At 41.4% G+C, this 14,514-nt stretch overlaps 1 protein-coding gene across 1 annotated transcript in view; it reads left to right on the top strand.

Moving 5' to 3' along the window:
* Positions 1 to 14,514, top strand: part of stab1 (stabilin 1) — a 287,180-nt gene that overhangs the window by 187,291 nt on the left and 85,375 nt on the right. Inside the window, exon 42 of the mRNA XM_060835476.1 lies at positions 10,256 to 10,381. Within this exon, the coding sequence (XP_060691459.1) occupies positions 10,256 to 10,381 (126 nt within the window). The remainder of the gene's footprint in view (positions 1 to 10,255; positions 10,382 to 14,514) is intronic.

The following is a 14,514-nucleotide window of genomic DNA, read 5'->3' as shown; positions in this document are numbered from 1 at the left end:
CGCTACGATGTTGTGGCCATAACGGAGACACGGATTTCACTGGGGCAGGGATGGTTGCTTGATGTTCCAGGGTTTAGAACATTTATAAAGAACAGGGAGGATGGAAAAAGAGGAGGGGGTATAACATTGCTAATCAGAGAGTGCATCACAGCTACAGAAACGAAGGTTGTTGAGGAAGGCTTGTCTACTGAGTCACCACACTGGGCATTTTCTACAGGCCACCTAGTAGCAGTAGAGAGATTGAAGATCTCATAGGCAGGCGGATTCTGGAAAAATGCAAAAGTAGCAGGGTTGTTGTTATGAGTGATTTCAAATTTCCTAATATCGACTGGAACCTCCGAAGTGCAGATGGTTTGGATGGAGCCGTTTTTGTCAGGTGTGTTCAGGAGGGTTTCCTTAGTCTGTATGTGGACAGACCAACGAGGGGAGAGGCCATTTTGGATTTGGTGCTTGGCAATGAGCCAGGACAGGTGTCAGATCTTGCGGTAGGAGAGCACTTTGGTGAAAGTGATCACAACTGCCTCACATTTAGCATAGCCTTGGAGAGTGAAAGGTGTAGTTATTGAGGGAAGATATTTAATTGGGGAAAAGGAAATTATGACGCTATCAGACAGGGGTTGGGAAGTACAGACTGGGAGCAATTGTTCCACAGTAAGGGCACAGCAGATGTGGAGATTAATTAAGGAGCAGTTGTTGTGAGTGATGCAGAAATTTTTTCCTCTGAGACAGGTAAGAAGGGGTAAGATTAAGGAACCTTAGAGGACGAGAACAGAGGAGTTTCTCGTCAAAAGGAAGAAGGCAGTTTACATAAGGTGAAGGAAGCAAGGATCTAGCACAGCTTTAGAGGATTACAGGCTAGCTGGAAAGGAGCTCAGAGACGGACTGAGGAGAGCCAGGAGGGGGCATGAGAAAGGCTCGGCAAGAAGGATTATGGACAACCCAAAGGCGTTTTACTCACACATGAGGAATAAGAGCATGATCAGGGAGAAGGTAGGGCTGATCAGGGATAGTGGAGGGAACTTGTGCATGGAGTCTTAGCAGATAGGGGAAGCCCTAAATGAGTTTTTTGCTTCAGTTTTCACCAAGGAAAGGGAACTTGTTGCAAATGAAAACTTACAAGAGCTGGGATACAGCCTTGACCAGATCAAGATTGATGAAGTTGATGTGCTAGAAATGCTAGAAAACACTAAGATTGATAATTTCTCAGGGCCAGATCAGATGTATCCTAGGCTGCTCCAGGAAGCGAGAAAGGAGGCTGCTAAGCCACTAGCGAGGATATTTGCCTCCTCACTCTCCACGGTAATCGTACCGGAAGATTGGAAGGAGGCGAATGTTGTTCCACTTTGCCAGGGATTTCCCTATAATCCTTCTTGAAATTACAGACCAGTCAGTCTCACATCTGTGGTCAGCAAAGTTTAGGAAAGAATTCTGAGGGATAGGATTTATGACTATTTGGCAAAGCATAGTGTGATTAAAGGCAGTCAGCATGGCTTTGTGAGGGGCAGGTCATGCCTCACAAATCTTATTGAGTTCTTTGAGAAGGTGTCAAGACAGGTCGACGACGGTCAGGCAGTGGATGTGGTGTATATGGACTTCAGCAAGACATTTGATAGGGTTCCCCATGGTAGGCTCATTCATAAAGTCAGGAAGTATGGGATACAGGGAGATTTGGCTATCTGGGTTCAGAATTGGTTGGCTGACAGAAGGCAGAGAGTAGTTGTAGGTGGAAAGTATTCTGCCTGGAAGACAGTGTTGAGTGGGGTCCCGCACAGGTCTGTTCTTGGGCCTCTGCGTTTTGTAGTTTTTATAAATGACTTGGATAAGGAAGTTGAGGGGTGGGTTAGTACACTTGCAGATGACACAAAGGTTGGAGGTGTCATTGATTAATATAGAGGGCTACTGTAGGCTGCAACGCAACATAAAAGACAGGTGCAGAGCTGGGCTGAGAAATGGCAGATGGAGTTCAACCTAGATAAATGTGAAGTGATGCTGAATTTAGGATTAAAGACAGGATTCTTGGCAGTGTGGAGGAACAGAGGGATCTGGATGTGCAAGTACATCCCTCAAAGTTGCCACTCAAGTGGATAGAGTTGTCAAGAAAACATATGGTGAATTGAGTTTAAGAGCCGCGAGGTTTTGCTGCAGCTCTACAAGTCCCTGGTGAGATCACACTTGGAATATTGTGTCCAGTTCTGGTCACCCTACTATAGGAAAGATACAGAGACTTTGGAGAGGATGCAAAGAAGGTTTACCAGGATGCTGCCTGGACTGGAGGGCTTGCCTTATGAAGAAAGGTTGAATAAGCTCGGACTTTTCTGTCTGGAGAGGAGGAAGAGAGGAGACCTGATCGAGGTGTACAAAATAATGAGAAGATTAGATAGAGTCAATAGCCAGAGACTTTTCCCCAAGGTAGGATTGACTGGTACGAAAAGTCATAGTTTGAAGATTTTAGGAGGAAAGTATAAAGAAGACATCAGAGGTAGGTTCTTTATGCAGAGAGTTGTGAATGCATGGAATGCGTTGCCAGCTGAAATGGTGGAAGCAAAGTCATTGGGGACATTTAAGCGACTGCTAGACATTCATATAGATAGCATAGGTTAAATTACTATGTTTTACATTAGGATTAAGTCTCGGCCCAACATCGTGGGCCTAAGGGCCTGTTCTGTGCTGTACTTTTCTATGTTCTATGCTCAACATCTCACCCAATTTTTCTGAATCTTTCACTGTAGCACCCCCTCTCACTTTGTTCAGGACCTCAGAAGTTTCCATCCTGTTAGAATTGGAGATTTTAAATGATTGTGTGTTACTTATCTGGATAGTTGCCAAAGAAATATTGGACAGATTAAAATCTAATTTAAAAATCACACAATATCAGGTTATAGTCCAACAGGTTTGTTTGGAAGCACTAGCTTTCAGAGCGCTGCTCCTTCATCAGGTGGTTGTGGAATATAAGATCGTAAGATACCATTTATAGCAGATGTTTACAGTGTGATGTAAGTGAAATTAGATATTGCAAAATACCTGGATTGTTTGTTAAGTCTCTCATCTGTTAAAATGACCATGTCAGTTTCAGTTCTTTCATATATAAATCCCAGAACGTTTTTGTAAAGTTACATGAATCCATGTTAGATTCTGTAAATCCCTTTTTTAGAAATAGAATCAGTCTGAACATTGAGGCATAGACAGCCTCACACAGGGCACCTCACACCTTCAATGCATTATCTGAGCTGACATGGCACCTATTGTTAAAGTCCACTTGAGAATGTAACTTTAAAAAAAAAGCTCTGGGATTCACATATGAAAGCACTGAAACCAACATGGTCATTCTAACAGATCAGAGACGGAACAAACAATCCAGGTATTTTTCAAATATAATTTCAGTTGCATCACACTGTAAATGTTTGCTATAAATTCTGTATCTTATAAGCTTATACTACACAACCATCTGATGCAAGAGCAGTGCTCCAAAAGCCAGTGCTTCCAAATAAATCTGTTGGACTATAACCTGGCGTTGTGTGATTTGTAACTTCGTACTCCCCAGTCCAACACCGGCACCCCCAAATCAAGATTAAAACCCCGTCCAATACCAGGGTAACTATTCAACCAACACCCCAATAACTCTTTGATTCCCGAATTAACTCCAGATCTCTTGTTTATCCCTCTAAACCCCTGCCATGTACCACCAATAACCCCTGACCCACCCTAACATGATATCCCACTATCTGAATAATCTGCAATCTGACCCCATTCATTTTCCCCACACAACCTGATCTGACTACCCCATACCAAGCCTCCAAACTAGTCTAAGCCAACTAACCTTAGATAACGTGACATGGTGGCTCAGTGGTTAGCATTGCTGCCTCACAGCGCCAGGGACCCGTGTTCAATTCCTGCCTTGGGCAACTGTCTGTGTGGAGTTTGCACATTCTCCCAGTGTCTGCATGGGTTTCCTCTGGTTTCTCCAGTTTCCTCCCACAATCCAAAGATGTGCAGGTCAGATGAATTGGCCATGCTAAATTGCCCATAATGTTAGGTGCATTCGTCAAGGGCATATATAGGGTAGGGGAATGGATCTGGATGGTTTACTCTTCGGAGGGTTGGTGTGGACTTGTTGGCCCAAAGGGCCTATTTCCATACTGTAGGAAATCTAATCAAATCTAATCTATCTAACCATTGTTGTGGTTCTGTTCGCCGAGCTGGAAGTTTTTGCTGCAAACGTTTCGTTCCCTGGCTAGGGAACATCATCAGTGCTATTGGAGCCTCCTGTGAAGCGCTGCTTTGATGTTTCTTCCGGTATTTATAGTGGTTTGTTCTTGCCGCTTCCGGGTGTCAGTTTCAGCTGTAGTAGTTTGTATGTGGGGTCCAGGTCGATGTGTCTGTTGATGGATGTTCTTGCCGCTTCCGGGTGTCAGTTTCAGCTGTAGTGGTTTGTATATGGGGTCCAGGTCGATGTGTCTGTTAATGGAGTTTGTGGATGAATGCCATGCCTCTAGGAATTCCCTGGCTGTTCTCTGTCTGGCTTGTCCTATGATGGTAGTGTTTTCCCAGTCAAATTCATGTTCCTGGTTGTCTGAGTGTATGGCTACTAAGGATAGCTGGTCGTGTCGTTTTGTGGCTAGCTGATGTTCATGGATGCGGATTGTTAGCTGTCTTCCTGTTTGTCCTATATAGTGTTTTGTGCAGTCCTTGCATGGTATTTTGTAAACTACGTTAGTTTGGCTCGTGCTGGCTATTGGGTCCTTTGTTCTAGTGAGTTGTTGTCTGAGTGTGGAAGTTGGCTTGTGTGCTGTTATGAGTCCTAAGGGTCGCAGTAGTCTGGCTGTCAGTTCTGAGACGCTCCTGACGTATGGTAGTGTGGCTAGTCCTTTTGGTTGTGGCATGTCCTCGTTCCATGGTCTATCTCTTAGGCATCTGGTGATAAAGTTGCGTGGGTATCCATTTTTGGCGAATACCTTGTATAGGTGTTCCTCTTCTTCTTTTCGAAGTTCTGGTGTACTGCAGTGTGTTGTGGCTCTTTTGAATAGTGTCCTGATGCAGCTTCGTTTGTGTGTGTTGGGGTGGTTACTTTCATAGTTTAGGACTTGGTCTGTGTGTGTTGGTTTCCTGTGTACCCTTGTGGTGAATTCTCCGTTGGGTGTTCTCTCTACTAACACGTCTAGGAATGGGAGTTGGCTATCCTTTTCCTCTTCTCTCGTGAATCGTATTCCTGTGAGTGTGGCGTTGATGATTCGGGGCACCAGCATACAAACTGGCCAAAGAACTACAACAAAAACTGAAACACCTAGTCAGCGGATCCAAACACTCCATACAATCAACACAGGAATTCTTGGACATCATCAGGAATACACACATAGACAAAGAAGAAACCATGGTATCATTCGACGTGACGGCACTGTTCACATCGATTGACAAAACCCTAGCCAGAGAAACAATAGCCAACCTACTGGACATACATAACAGAACACAGGAGGCCGAACCTATCAACAAGGACGGCACACTTAAACTACTAGACCTGTGCTTCACCACACACTTTACATTCAACAATCAGATATACGAACAAATCAACGGAACACCCATGGGATCACCAATCTCGGGACTCATAGCAGAGGCAGTTATGCAAAGGTTAGAACATACAGCCCTACCACAAATCCAACCCAAACTCTGGATCAGATACGTCGATGACACCTTTGTAATCATCAAAAACACAGAAATAGAAAAAACACACCCCCCTTTATTCAACTACCTGCCTAACTTGTTATTTATTTATTCATCCATCCATTCACTAACTTTAAAAAATCGGACCATACCACAGTTAATGCCATAAAAAGGAACTTGTCTTATCTTCCGATTCTACTTCTTTCCAATGGAATTACCTAAGAGATGATGGACTGTGCATTTCTGCAAAACCTAGGATCTGAATAGAATGTCTTTGAGGGACTCCTTCAGCTGATGGTGATCCATGTATTCACTACCTTTGTTTGCACGGTGCTGTTCAAGAAGCCTTGCTGAATTTCTAAAATGCATCTCGTAGATGGTATGCACTGCTGCTATTGAGTGTCTGTGGTTGAGGACAAGATCTCTGTGGATATGGTGCCAATCATGAGGGCTACAGGTCGGTCTGCTATAATAAGCTTTTCTTCAACATGCATTTGCTGTAACATGATTGATGAATTGGAGATGTGTTTTCAAAGTGCGAACTTTTAAAATGTAGTGGCTATAACTTGATTATGTCACCAACACTTTAAGCACTGTTTCTAAAGTGCAACTTTTCTATAATGTGGGATTGCACAAGAACACAACTATTATTTAGAGAAGAACTGACTAGAATTTGTTTTGAATGGTGTCAGGCTTCTTGAATGTTAACAGTGCTGCATTCCAACACACTCTTGACTGGTGTCTTGTAAATGATGGACTGGTTTGCATTATTGTAACAATATATTAACTTAGACATCCAAAAGTAGTTTACACCCAAACAAATATTGAAATGTAGTGACTGAGATCCAAAATGGCGGCGACCCAGCAATTCTGAGTCTGTAATGCTCCTCTTAAGACTTGCACAAAGTGGGCCACCCGCCTCTACCACACTTACCAAATCATCTAAAATAGTTTTTACTTAATGTAATTAGTTGTTCAGTACTCAATTTAAGCAGTCTAGTCTCCTGTAAAAATGACTAGAAGGGAAGGAGCCCGCAGTTCTCAGCTGGCAGGAGCCCCTCCCCCACCCTCCCCAGCTGCAGCAGAGGCGTCTGCAGCCACCCCGGAGACTTACCTATGGTGGCGAATTTCATGGAAATAATCTCCAAACTTGACATGAAGATCGACGCCTTCATTGAAGAGTCCTGGAGCAGATGGAATTCATTCTCAGCCGCGCTACAAAAGCACGACCGAGACATCGAGGAAATCGAGCGCTGAGTCGGAGGGGCGGAGCTAAAGGCCGTGACCTCCGAGACTATAGCAGAATCGGCCATGGATCAGGTCCAGACTCAAACAGCGAGTTCGAACCTTAGAGAATCATATCGATGACCTCGAGAATCGAGGTCTTGGGAAAAATATTCATTTGCTGGGCCTTCCCGAACAGGAAGAGGAAGGCCAGCTTAGTGTTTCTTGAGCAGTGGTTTCCACAGCTTTTAAATCTGGAGGCTGGATCAGGCCAGGTAAGGGTGGAAATGGGCCTACCGGGTTGCAGTACACGGGCCCGGCTTGAACCAGCGCCCCTGCCCGGTCCTGTTCTGGCTGCAGAGCTACAAGGAGACGCAGATGTTCTTGGAAACTTCCAGAAATTTTGGGAAAGATCCCCAAGCCATAATTTATAAAGGATCCAAGATTGTGCTACTCCCGGACTTCTCCCCAGTTTGGTCTGAAAGAGGAAGGCGTTTGACGAAGCGAAGAAGCTTTTAAGGGACTTAAACATTGAGTACTCCTTGTGCTACCCAGCTATGCTACACTTCAGCCATTAAGGGTCCGTGTACAATCTCGGATCTCCGGAGAAGGCCAAGGAATTTTTGGACTCTCTTAGATAAATTGTAAGAGCCAATTGATGATGTTTTGCCCCCACCCCGGTGTACCCCTTTTTTTTTCTTCCTTTCATTACCTTACTGTTTAATATTATCTCCGGGCAGTGGGGAGAGGGGTGTATTTGTTTGTTCTTCACTTAGCGATTTTCTCCCCTTTTTTTAAATATATATTTAGGCCGGGGGCCTAGTGAATGTAGGTGGGGTGAGGTGGTTACCTTATCCTATTTTATCTCTGTCTTGAGGGGCGGGGTTGTTTTCCCCTGTTATTTTGTATCGCTATATTTAATTATTATTTGTTGAGACTGAAATTTTATAGTTATATATGTTCATACATAGTGGTAACATTACCAAATATATCCAGGTGTTGTTGTGGGTAGGGTACTCATTATAAACTCTAGCTCAGTAGTATATTTGAATTTTCTTGATCCTATCATGGGGTGCCTGGGTCAAGGGTGGGGCACTGGTTGGGAGAGGATATGATGGGCTTTTGGAAAGGAAGTGATACCCCCTGGGAACAAGGGGGATTTAGAAGTAGTTTGTTATTGTAGTGATCTGAGTGTATTAAAGAGCCTTTATTTTTGTGAATTTTATATGCTTTTTGCTCAGGATGTTTTGGATAGGGTTTCTTCTCCTGAGGGGTCTTGGAATTGCCCGGACGATTATGGTTAATCAGTCGATTAAATAGTGCATCTGGAATGTCATGGGGAGTAATTCACCAGTCAAAAGGAAGAAAATATTATCAAACCTCAAGAAAGAAAGGATTGATAGAGCTCTCCTACAGGAGACACACTTATTGAATGATGAACACTTGAAATTATGACAGGGAAGAGATTATTTTCCATTCTCTTTCTGTGCAAGGAAAAATATTCTGGTAAACTGGGTGGCTGAGGGCCCTCATGGACTTTCGAATTGGTACAGAATAATTATGGAATATATTCCCCCTGACCTCCTTACAAATATGGTGCACCAAAAAACCGAATTATTCCATAAAATATGGCAACCCTTCTTGAATTACCCAAATACAGATATTTCGGCCATCCTAACCAGGGCTTTTATTTAATTGAGATGGCGAACCTTGCTGGTCGTGGGCCCCTTGGGAGAGGAATCCCGCACGAATATGAGTTTTGTTACGATCTAATGTTAACACATTCCGAGCATGTATTTCCCTACTCAATTTCTGTGTTATCCGTCATTTTTTTTTTCTCTCTTGAATAATGTAAGAGATTTAATCAAACTCTCTGATTAGTTGTAGGTTAGATGAGTAGTTAGTTGAGTTTTGTTTTTTTCCTCTCGGTTTTTTTTTCTGTTTGATAGATTTTGGTTATTATTCATTAAAGATATAATTGTATATCAATGTTTATACTTGGGTTTGTTTTATTTTTCTTTTGTAAACTTGTAAAAACATGTTGAATTTTCAATAAAAATATCTATATAAAAAAATGTAGTGACTGCTCAAGTTTTAAAAACGACAACCACATTTTACATAGCAGGATCCCACAGATAAGAATTGTGATTAATGAGCAGATTTTCTGCCTTTTCCAAAATGGTGCTGATTTGGGAAACAAATGTTAATGAGAGCAGCAGGAAGAGATCCAGATTCTTTTTGAAATAGTGCCATGGATCTTTTGCATCCACCGAAAAGGGCAGACAGGACCTCATTCAAAATGGTACCTCTGACAGTGCAGCATTCCCTTAGGATTGTGCTCAAGTATCAGTCAAGACATTGTGCCAACTTTTCTGGAGTGGAATTATGAAACCACAGCTTCCTAACTTAAAAAGGAAGCTGACTGAATCATGTATCATGCAAAATTTCTCAAATACAGTGTTATTAGTTTATGTTTACCCATTAGCAATGCCACATGTAGCCATTAATTTGGATTCTAATTCTAACCATAAGCCTCTGGCTTTCAATACACTTGTGGAAAACTGAACCAACAAACCCATTCTGAATTGTAAGTGATGTTGACATCCAAATGATGACCTCCATTTTTTTTATATTTTAATTTCCACAGAGGCCAATAATTTTAAAGAAAAATTCACATTTCTAGTGGCTGATTTAAAGGAATGGCATAACCAAATTTCACGTTTCAAGACATTTACTAAAACAAACTGTAATGAACTTGAGTAAACATTACTCAGTAGACAAATAACACACTAAATGCAAAAAGATAACTGATAATAGTTTCTTAGAATGACCAATAAACATATGCTGCGGTTATATATTTTAGCATCACCTCACTGTGTTAAAGCCTTTGCAGAATACAGTTCAGAGTTATGTTCGGCTTCCTGTGGACACAATTCTCCTCATTTCACTGTGTTATAATATCCAGTGACCGTCAATGGTCCTTTCCCTGTCTTCTGAAAAATCCAGAAGCCGTCTGCAACATCGTGGCTCACACCAAATATTCCTTTCCCAAGAATGCCAAAACAAATCATGTGAGTTTTCTATTATTTTCATGCGTTCCACCTCTGACCAGAAAACAGTGTCCCGCCTGCATTATGTTTGCTAGCCAACAGTGAAAATAGGCTATTTCCTTCTGTCGTGTCCTGTTTCCTTCTCTTTCTGGGTCATGCTCTCTCTCACAGTCTTGCTCTCTCTTGATGGTGTTCTTGGCCAGAATAAAGTTTTTCAATATGACAGATAATAAAAACTACAAAAAGCAGTTAATTTTCCATGTCTGAAGTTCATATGATTGAAAGGAAAGAATAAATCAAGTTAACCTACAGTTTTCTGCTTACAGAAATTAACCTCTGTGAGGTTAATAATGGTGGCTGTTCAGTGCACTCCAACTGCACCAAGGTTTCTGCAGGAGAGAGAACGTGCACCTGTCATGATGGTTACGTTGGTGATGGGCTAATTTGTTTAGGTATGTACCAAAGTCTGACATTGTGCCAAGCAGGGGTTTCAGTGGGTTAGTCATAATTTTAATAATTCACCTTCTGCTTAATTTAAATTTAATTTTATAACAAAATGCTTTGGATTAAGAATAAAATACACATATTCTTTTCATGCAATGTCCAATAACTACATTTTCCAAGTGCAGAAGGTAATGTAGAACATAGAACAGTACAGCACAGGAATGGGTCCTTTGGTCCACAATGTTGTGCCAAACATGATGCCAAATTAAACAAATCCCTTTTGCCTGCCCTTGACCATATCCCTCCATTCCTTGTATATTCATGTACTTTCCTAAAAGTCCCTTAAATGCCCCTACCGTATCTGCTTCACCATCTCTGGCAGCACATTCCACACTCTGTATTTAAAATAAATTGTCTCATCTCGTTTGAACTTTCCCCCTCTCACTTTAAATGCACATCTCCTAGACATTTCAACTCTAGAGAAAATGATTCTGACTACCAATCCTATCTATGCATCTCATAATTTTATAGACTTCTATCAAGTGTCCCTTCAGCCTTTGTCACTCCAGAGAAAACACCCAAGTTTTTATAGCTGTCCTAATAGCTCATACCCTCTAATCCAGACAGCATCCTGGTAAACTTTCTAAGTGTGACCTAACCAAAGTCTTATAAAGCTACAACATGACATCCTGACTCTTGTATTCAATTTCCTGACCAATAAAGACAAGCATGCCATATGCCTTCTTTACCATCCTATCTACTTGCTTGACCACTTTCAGGGAGCTGTGGACTTGAACCCTCTGTCCATCAATGCTGTTCAAGGTTCTGCCAATAACTGTATATACTTTTCCTTAACATTTGATCACCCAAGGTGCAGCATTTCACACATAGATGATTGAACTCCATCTGCCATTTCTCTGCCCATATCTGCAACTGATTTTTATCCTGCTGTATCCTTTGACCACTTTCTAAATGATCCACAACTTCACCGATCTTTGTATTGTCTGCAAACTTACTAACCTACCCATCTATATTTTCATCCAAATAATTTATATGCATCATAAACAGAGGTCCCAGTATAGATCCCTATGGAACACCACTAGTCACGGACCTCCAGCCTGAAAAAACCCCTTTTATCACTACCCTCTGCCCTCTATAGGCAAGACAGTTCTGAATTCATGTGGCCATGTCACCATGGATCCCATACGGTTTATTCTTCTGGATGAGCCTACCATGAGGGATCTTGTTGAAAGCCTTACTAAAATCCATGTAGGCAAAATCCACTGCTCTACTCTTATCGATCACCCTCATCACCCCTTCAAAAAATTCAGTTAAAAGACATGATCTGCCCTTCATAAAGCCATGCTGACTGTCCCTAATTAGGCCATGCTTTTTCAAATGTAAATCTTATCCAAGAGTAAATCTTATTCCTAAGAATTATCTCCAGTAGCTTCCCAACCACCGATGTGAGATTCCGCAGTCTATAGTTTCCTGGATTATCCCTATTCCCCTCTTGAGCAAAGGAACAACATCAGCTACTCGACAGTCCTCTGGGATCTCTCCAGTGGCTAATAAGGATATAGCCATCTTGGTCAAGAACCCAGTAATCTTTTCTCTTGCCTCTCTCAATAACCTGGAGTGGATACCATTGGGCCCTGGGGACTTATTCATCATACTTGTCTTCAAGAGATCCAACACTACTTCTTTATTGATCTCAAAATGCCCTCGCGTATTAGCATGCTGCACACAAATCTCACTATCCTCTATATCGCCTCTCCTGGGTGAATATTGATGCAAAATAGTCATTTAGGATTTCACCCACATCCTCTGCCTCCAAGCACAAGTTCCCTCCTTTCACCTTGTTGTCCTACCTTCTCCCTAGTTATCCTCTTGTTTTTAATATTTGTACAAAATGCCGTGGGATTTTCTTTAACCCTACTTGCCAAGGTCATTTTATGGCTCCTTCTTGCTCTCCTAATTCCCTGCTTGAGTTCTTTCCTGTTTTCTTTATATTCCTTCTGGGCCCTGTCTGATTTTAGCTTCCTAAACCTTATATATGCTTTTTTTTTAGTTTGACTAAATTCATAACCTCGCTCGTTTTCCAGGGTCCTGTACCTTGCCATCCTTGTCCTTTCTCCTTACTGGAACATGCCGGTCTTGAACTCTCATCAGCAAGTCTTTAAACAATTCCCACATGTCAAATGTGGACTTGCCTGATGACAGCTCCTCCCAAGTAACACTCCCTAGCTCCCAACTAATACTGAACAAATTTGCCATCCCCCAATTTAGTCCCTTGCTACAAGCTTATTTTTATTCTTCTTCTTATTTGTAGCTTTCTTAAAACGAAGAGGTTGTGATCACTGTTTCCAAAATGCTCTTGCACTGAAAGGTCAGTCACCTGGCCTGGCTCATTTGCCAATACAAAGACCTTTATGTCCCTCCTCTAACTGGACTACCCACATACTGTTTCAGGAAACTCTCTTGGATGCATTTTACAAAGATGTTACTCAGACATTAGTCCGGCTATCATTCATTGCTGCAGCCATAAGTATTTATTCTTTGTATGAATAAAGCTGTTCCGAGTGTTTGTTGTTTACAACACAATGGAGTAGATTTTAACCATTGGGTGTTTAGGAAAAGATGTTCTCAAAAATTAACCACATTGTGTAATGGGTCGAGTATGCAACCAGCATGCATAATGAAGTAAAGAAATTGATAGCGCACATTAAAATAAATATGATCGAATAGCCACTATGGAGGCACAGTGGTTGATAGCAAGAATTGTGAGGTAATGTACATTCAAGAATATGAAGCTTGAAAAAAGTGGAGGGCCAGCATTGTGAATTAAAGATGGTAGTTGGTGCAGTAGTTAAAGAATACCTTAGTTTAGGAGGTCAAGATGTGGAATGAATTTGGATGAAATTTGAGGAATAGTAGGGATAAGATGTTATTCTTGGAAGTGGTCTATAGGACCATAGCAGTAACCACAGTGTAGTTTCAAGTATAAAGAAGAAATATTGGGTACTTGTGGTAAGGGACCAGCAATAACCATAAGTGACTTAAATCTACACATAAACTGAATAAGATTGAAAAAGGCAACTGGATAAGGAGATCATAAAATATTTTCAGAATAATTTCCGACAGTAGTATGTTCTGAAGCCAAGCACTGAGCAGTTTGTATAAGATCTTGTATTGTGTAATGTGACAATTTTCAGGAGAAAGCACCCCCTGAATAGCAGCAACCAAATTCTGAGTAAATTTTGCAATGTACTCTGACTAGTATATCCCAGATAAATAAGGTATGTGGGCGTGAAAAACAAAATTAAAAGAACTGCAGATACTGGAAATCAGAAACCAAAGCAGAATTGCTGGAAAAGCTCAGCAAGGCTGGCAGTATCTGTGAAGGGAAATCAAAGTTAACATTTTGGATCCAGTGACTCTAAAGAAGGGTCACTGAACCTGAAGTATTAACTCTGATTTCTCTCCACAGATGCTGCCAGATCTGCTAAGACTTACCAGCAATTTCTGTGTTTGTCTGTGGGTGTGAAATCTGATCAAGATGATATGAACTGGGAAACTAGACCAGAGGATAGGTCAATAGAAAAGCAGTGACAGACATTTGAGAGGATATTTCAGAATTTAAGTATATCCCAACTACAAACAAAAATTCTACCGGGAGATGGGTTAATTAAAGAAGTTAAGGAGAACACTAAACTTAGTGGCAGGTCAAATGATTAGACAGAAACACAACAACAGAGAATAACTAAAAGAATCAGAAGAAAGAAAGTAGGGTATAAAAGGAGATGAAGAATAGAGGGGGAAAGAAATCACTTGTTGGAGTAATCTACAGGCCCCAAACAGCAACCACAACGTCGGAAGTATTTAAGGATAAATATTAAGAGCAGGGCACTGTTTTAAAAATAGGTATCACCTTTTTAGGACAAAAATAGCAGATTTGTTTTCTGTGAGAGGTGTATTCAACTTTGGAACTCTCTAGGCAGTGAAGATGGGATATCAAGTAGTTTTCTAGCAAAAGGAAATAAACTCCCATTGAGCAAAGAAGTTGAATATTATCTGATTTGGATGGGAATATGGAGCTCAACACACAAACAGATAAATCCATTTTGATCAGAAGGCAATT

This window comes from Hemiscyllium ocellatum, chromosome 14 (genome assembly GCF_020745735.1).
Source record: "Hemiscyllium ocellatum isolate sHemOce1 chromosome 14, sHemOce1.pat.X.cur, whole genome shotgun sequence".
Taxonomy (NCBI): domain Eukaryota; kingdom Metazoa; phylum Chordata; class Chondrichthyes; order Orectolobiformes; family Hemiscylliidae; genus Hemiscyllium; species Hemiscyllium ocellatum.
The sequence above is the reverse complement of the archived record's forward strand: the minus strand, read 5'-3'. Positions and strand labels throughout refer to the sequence as shown.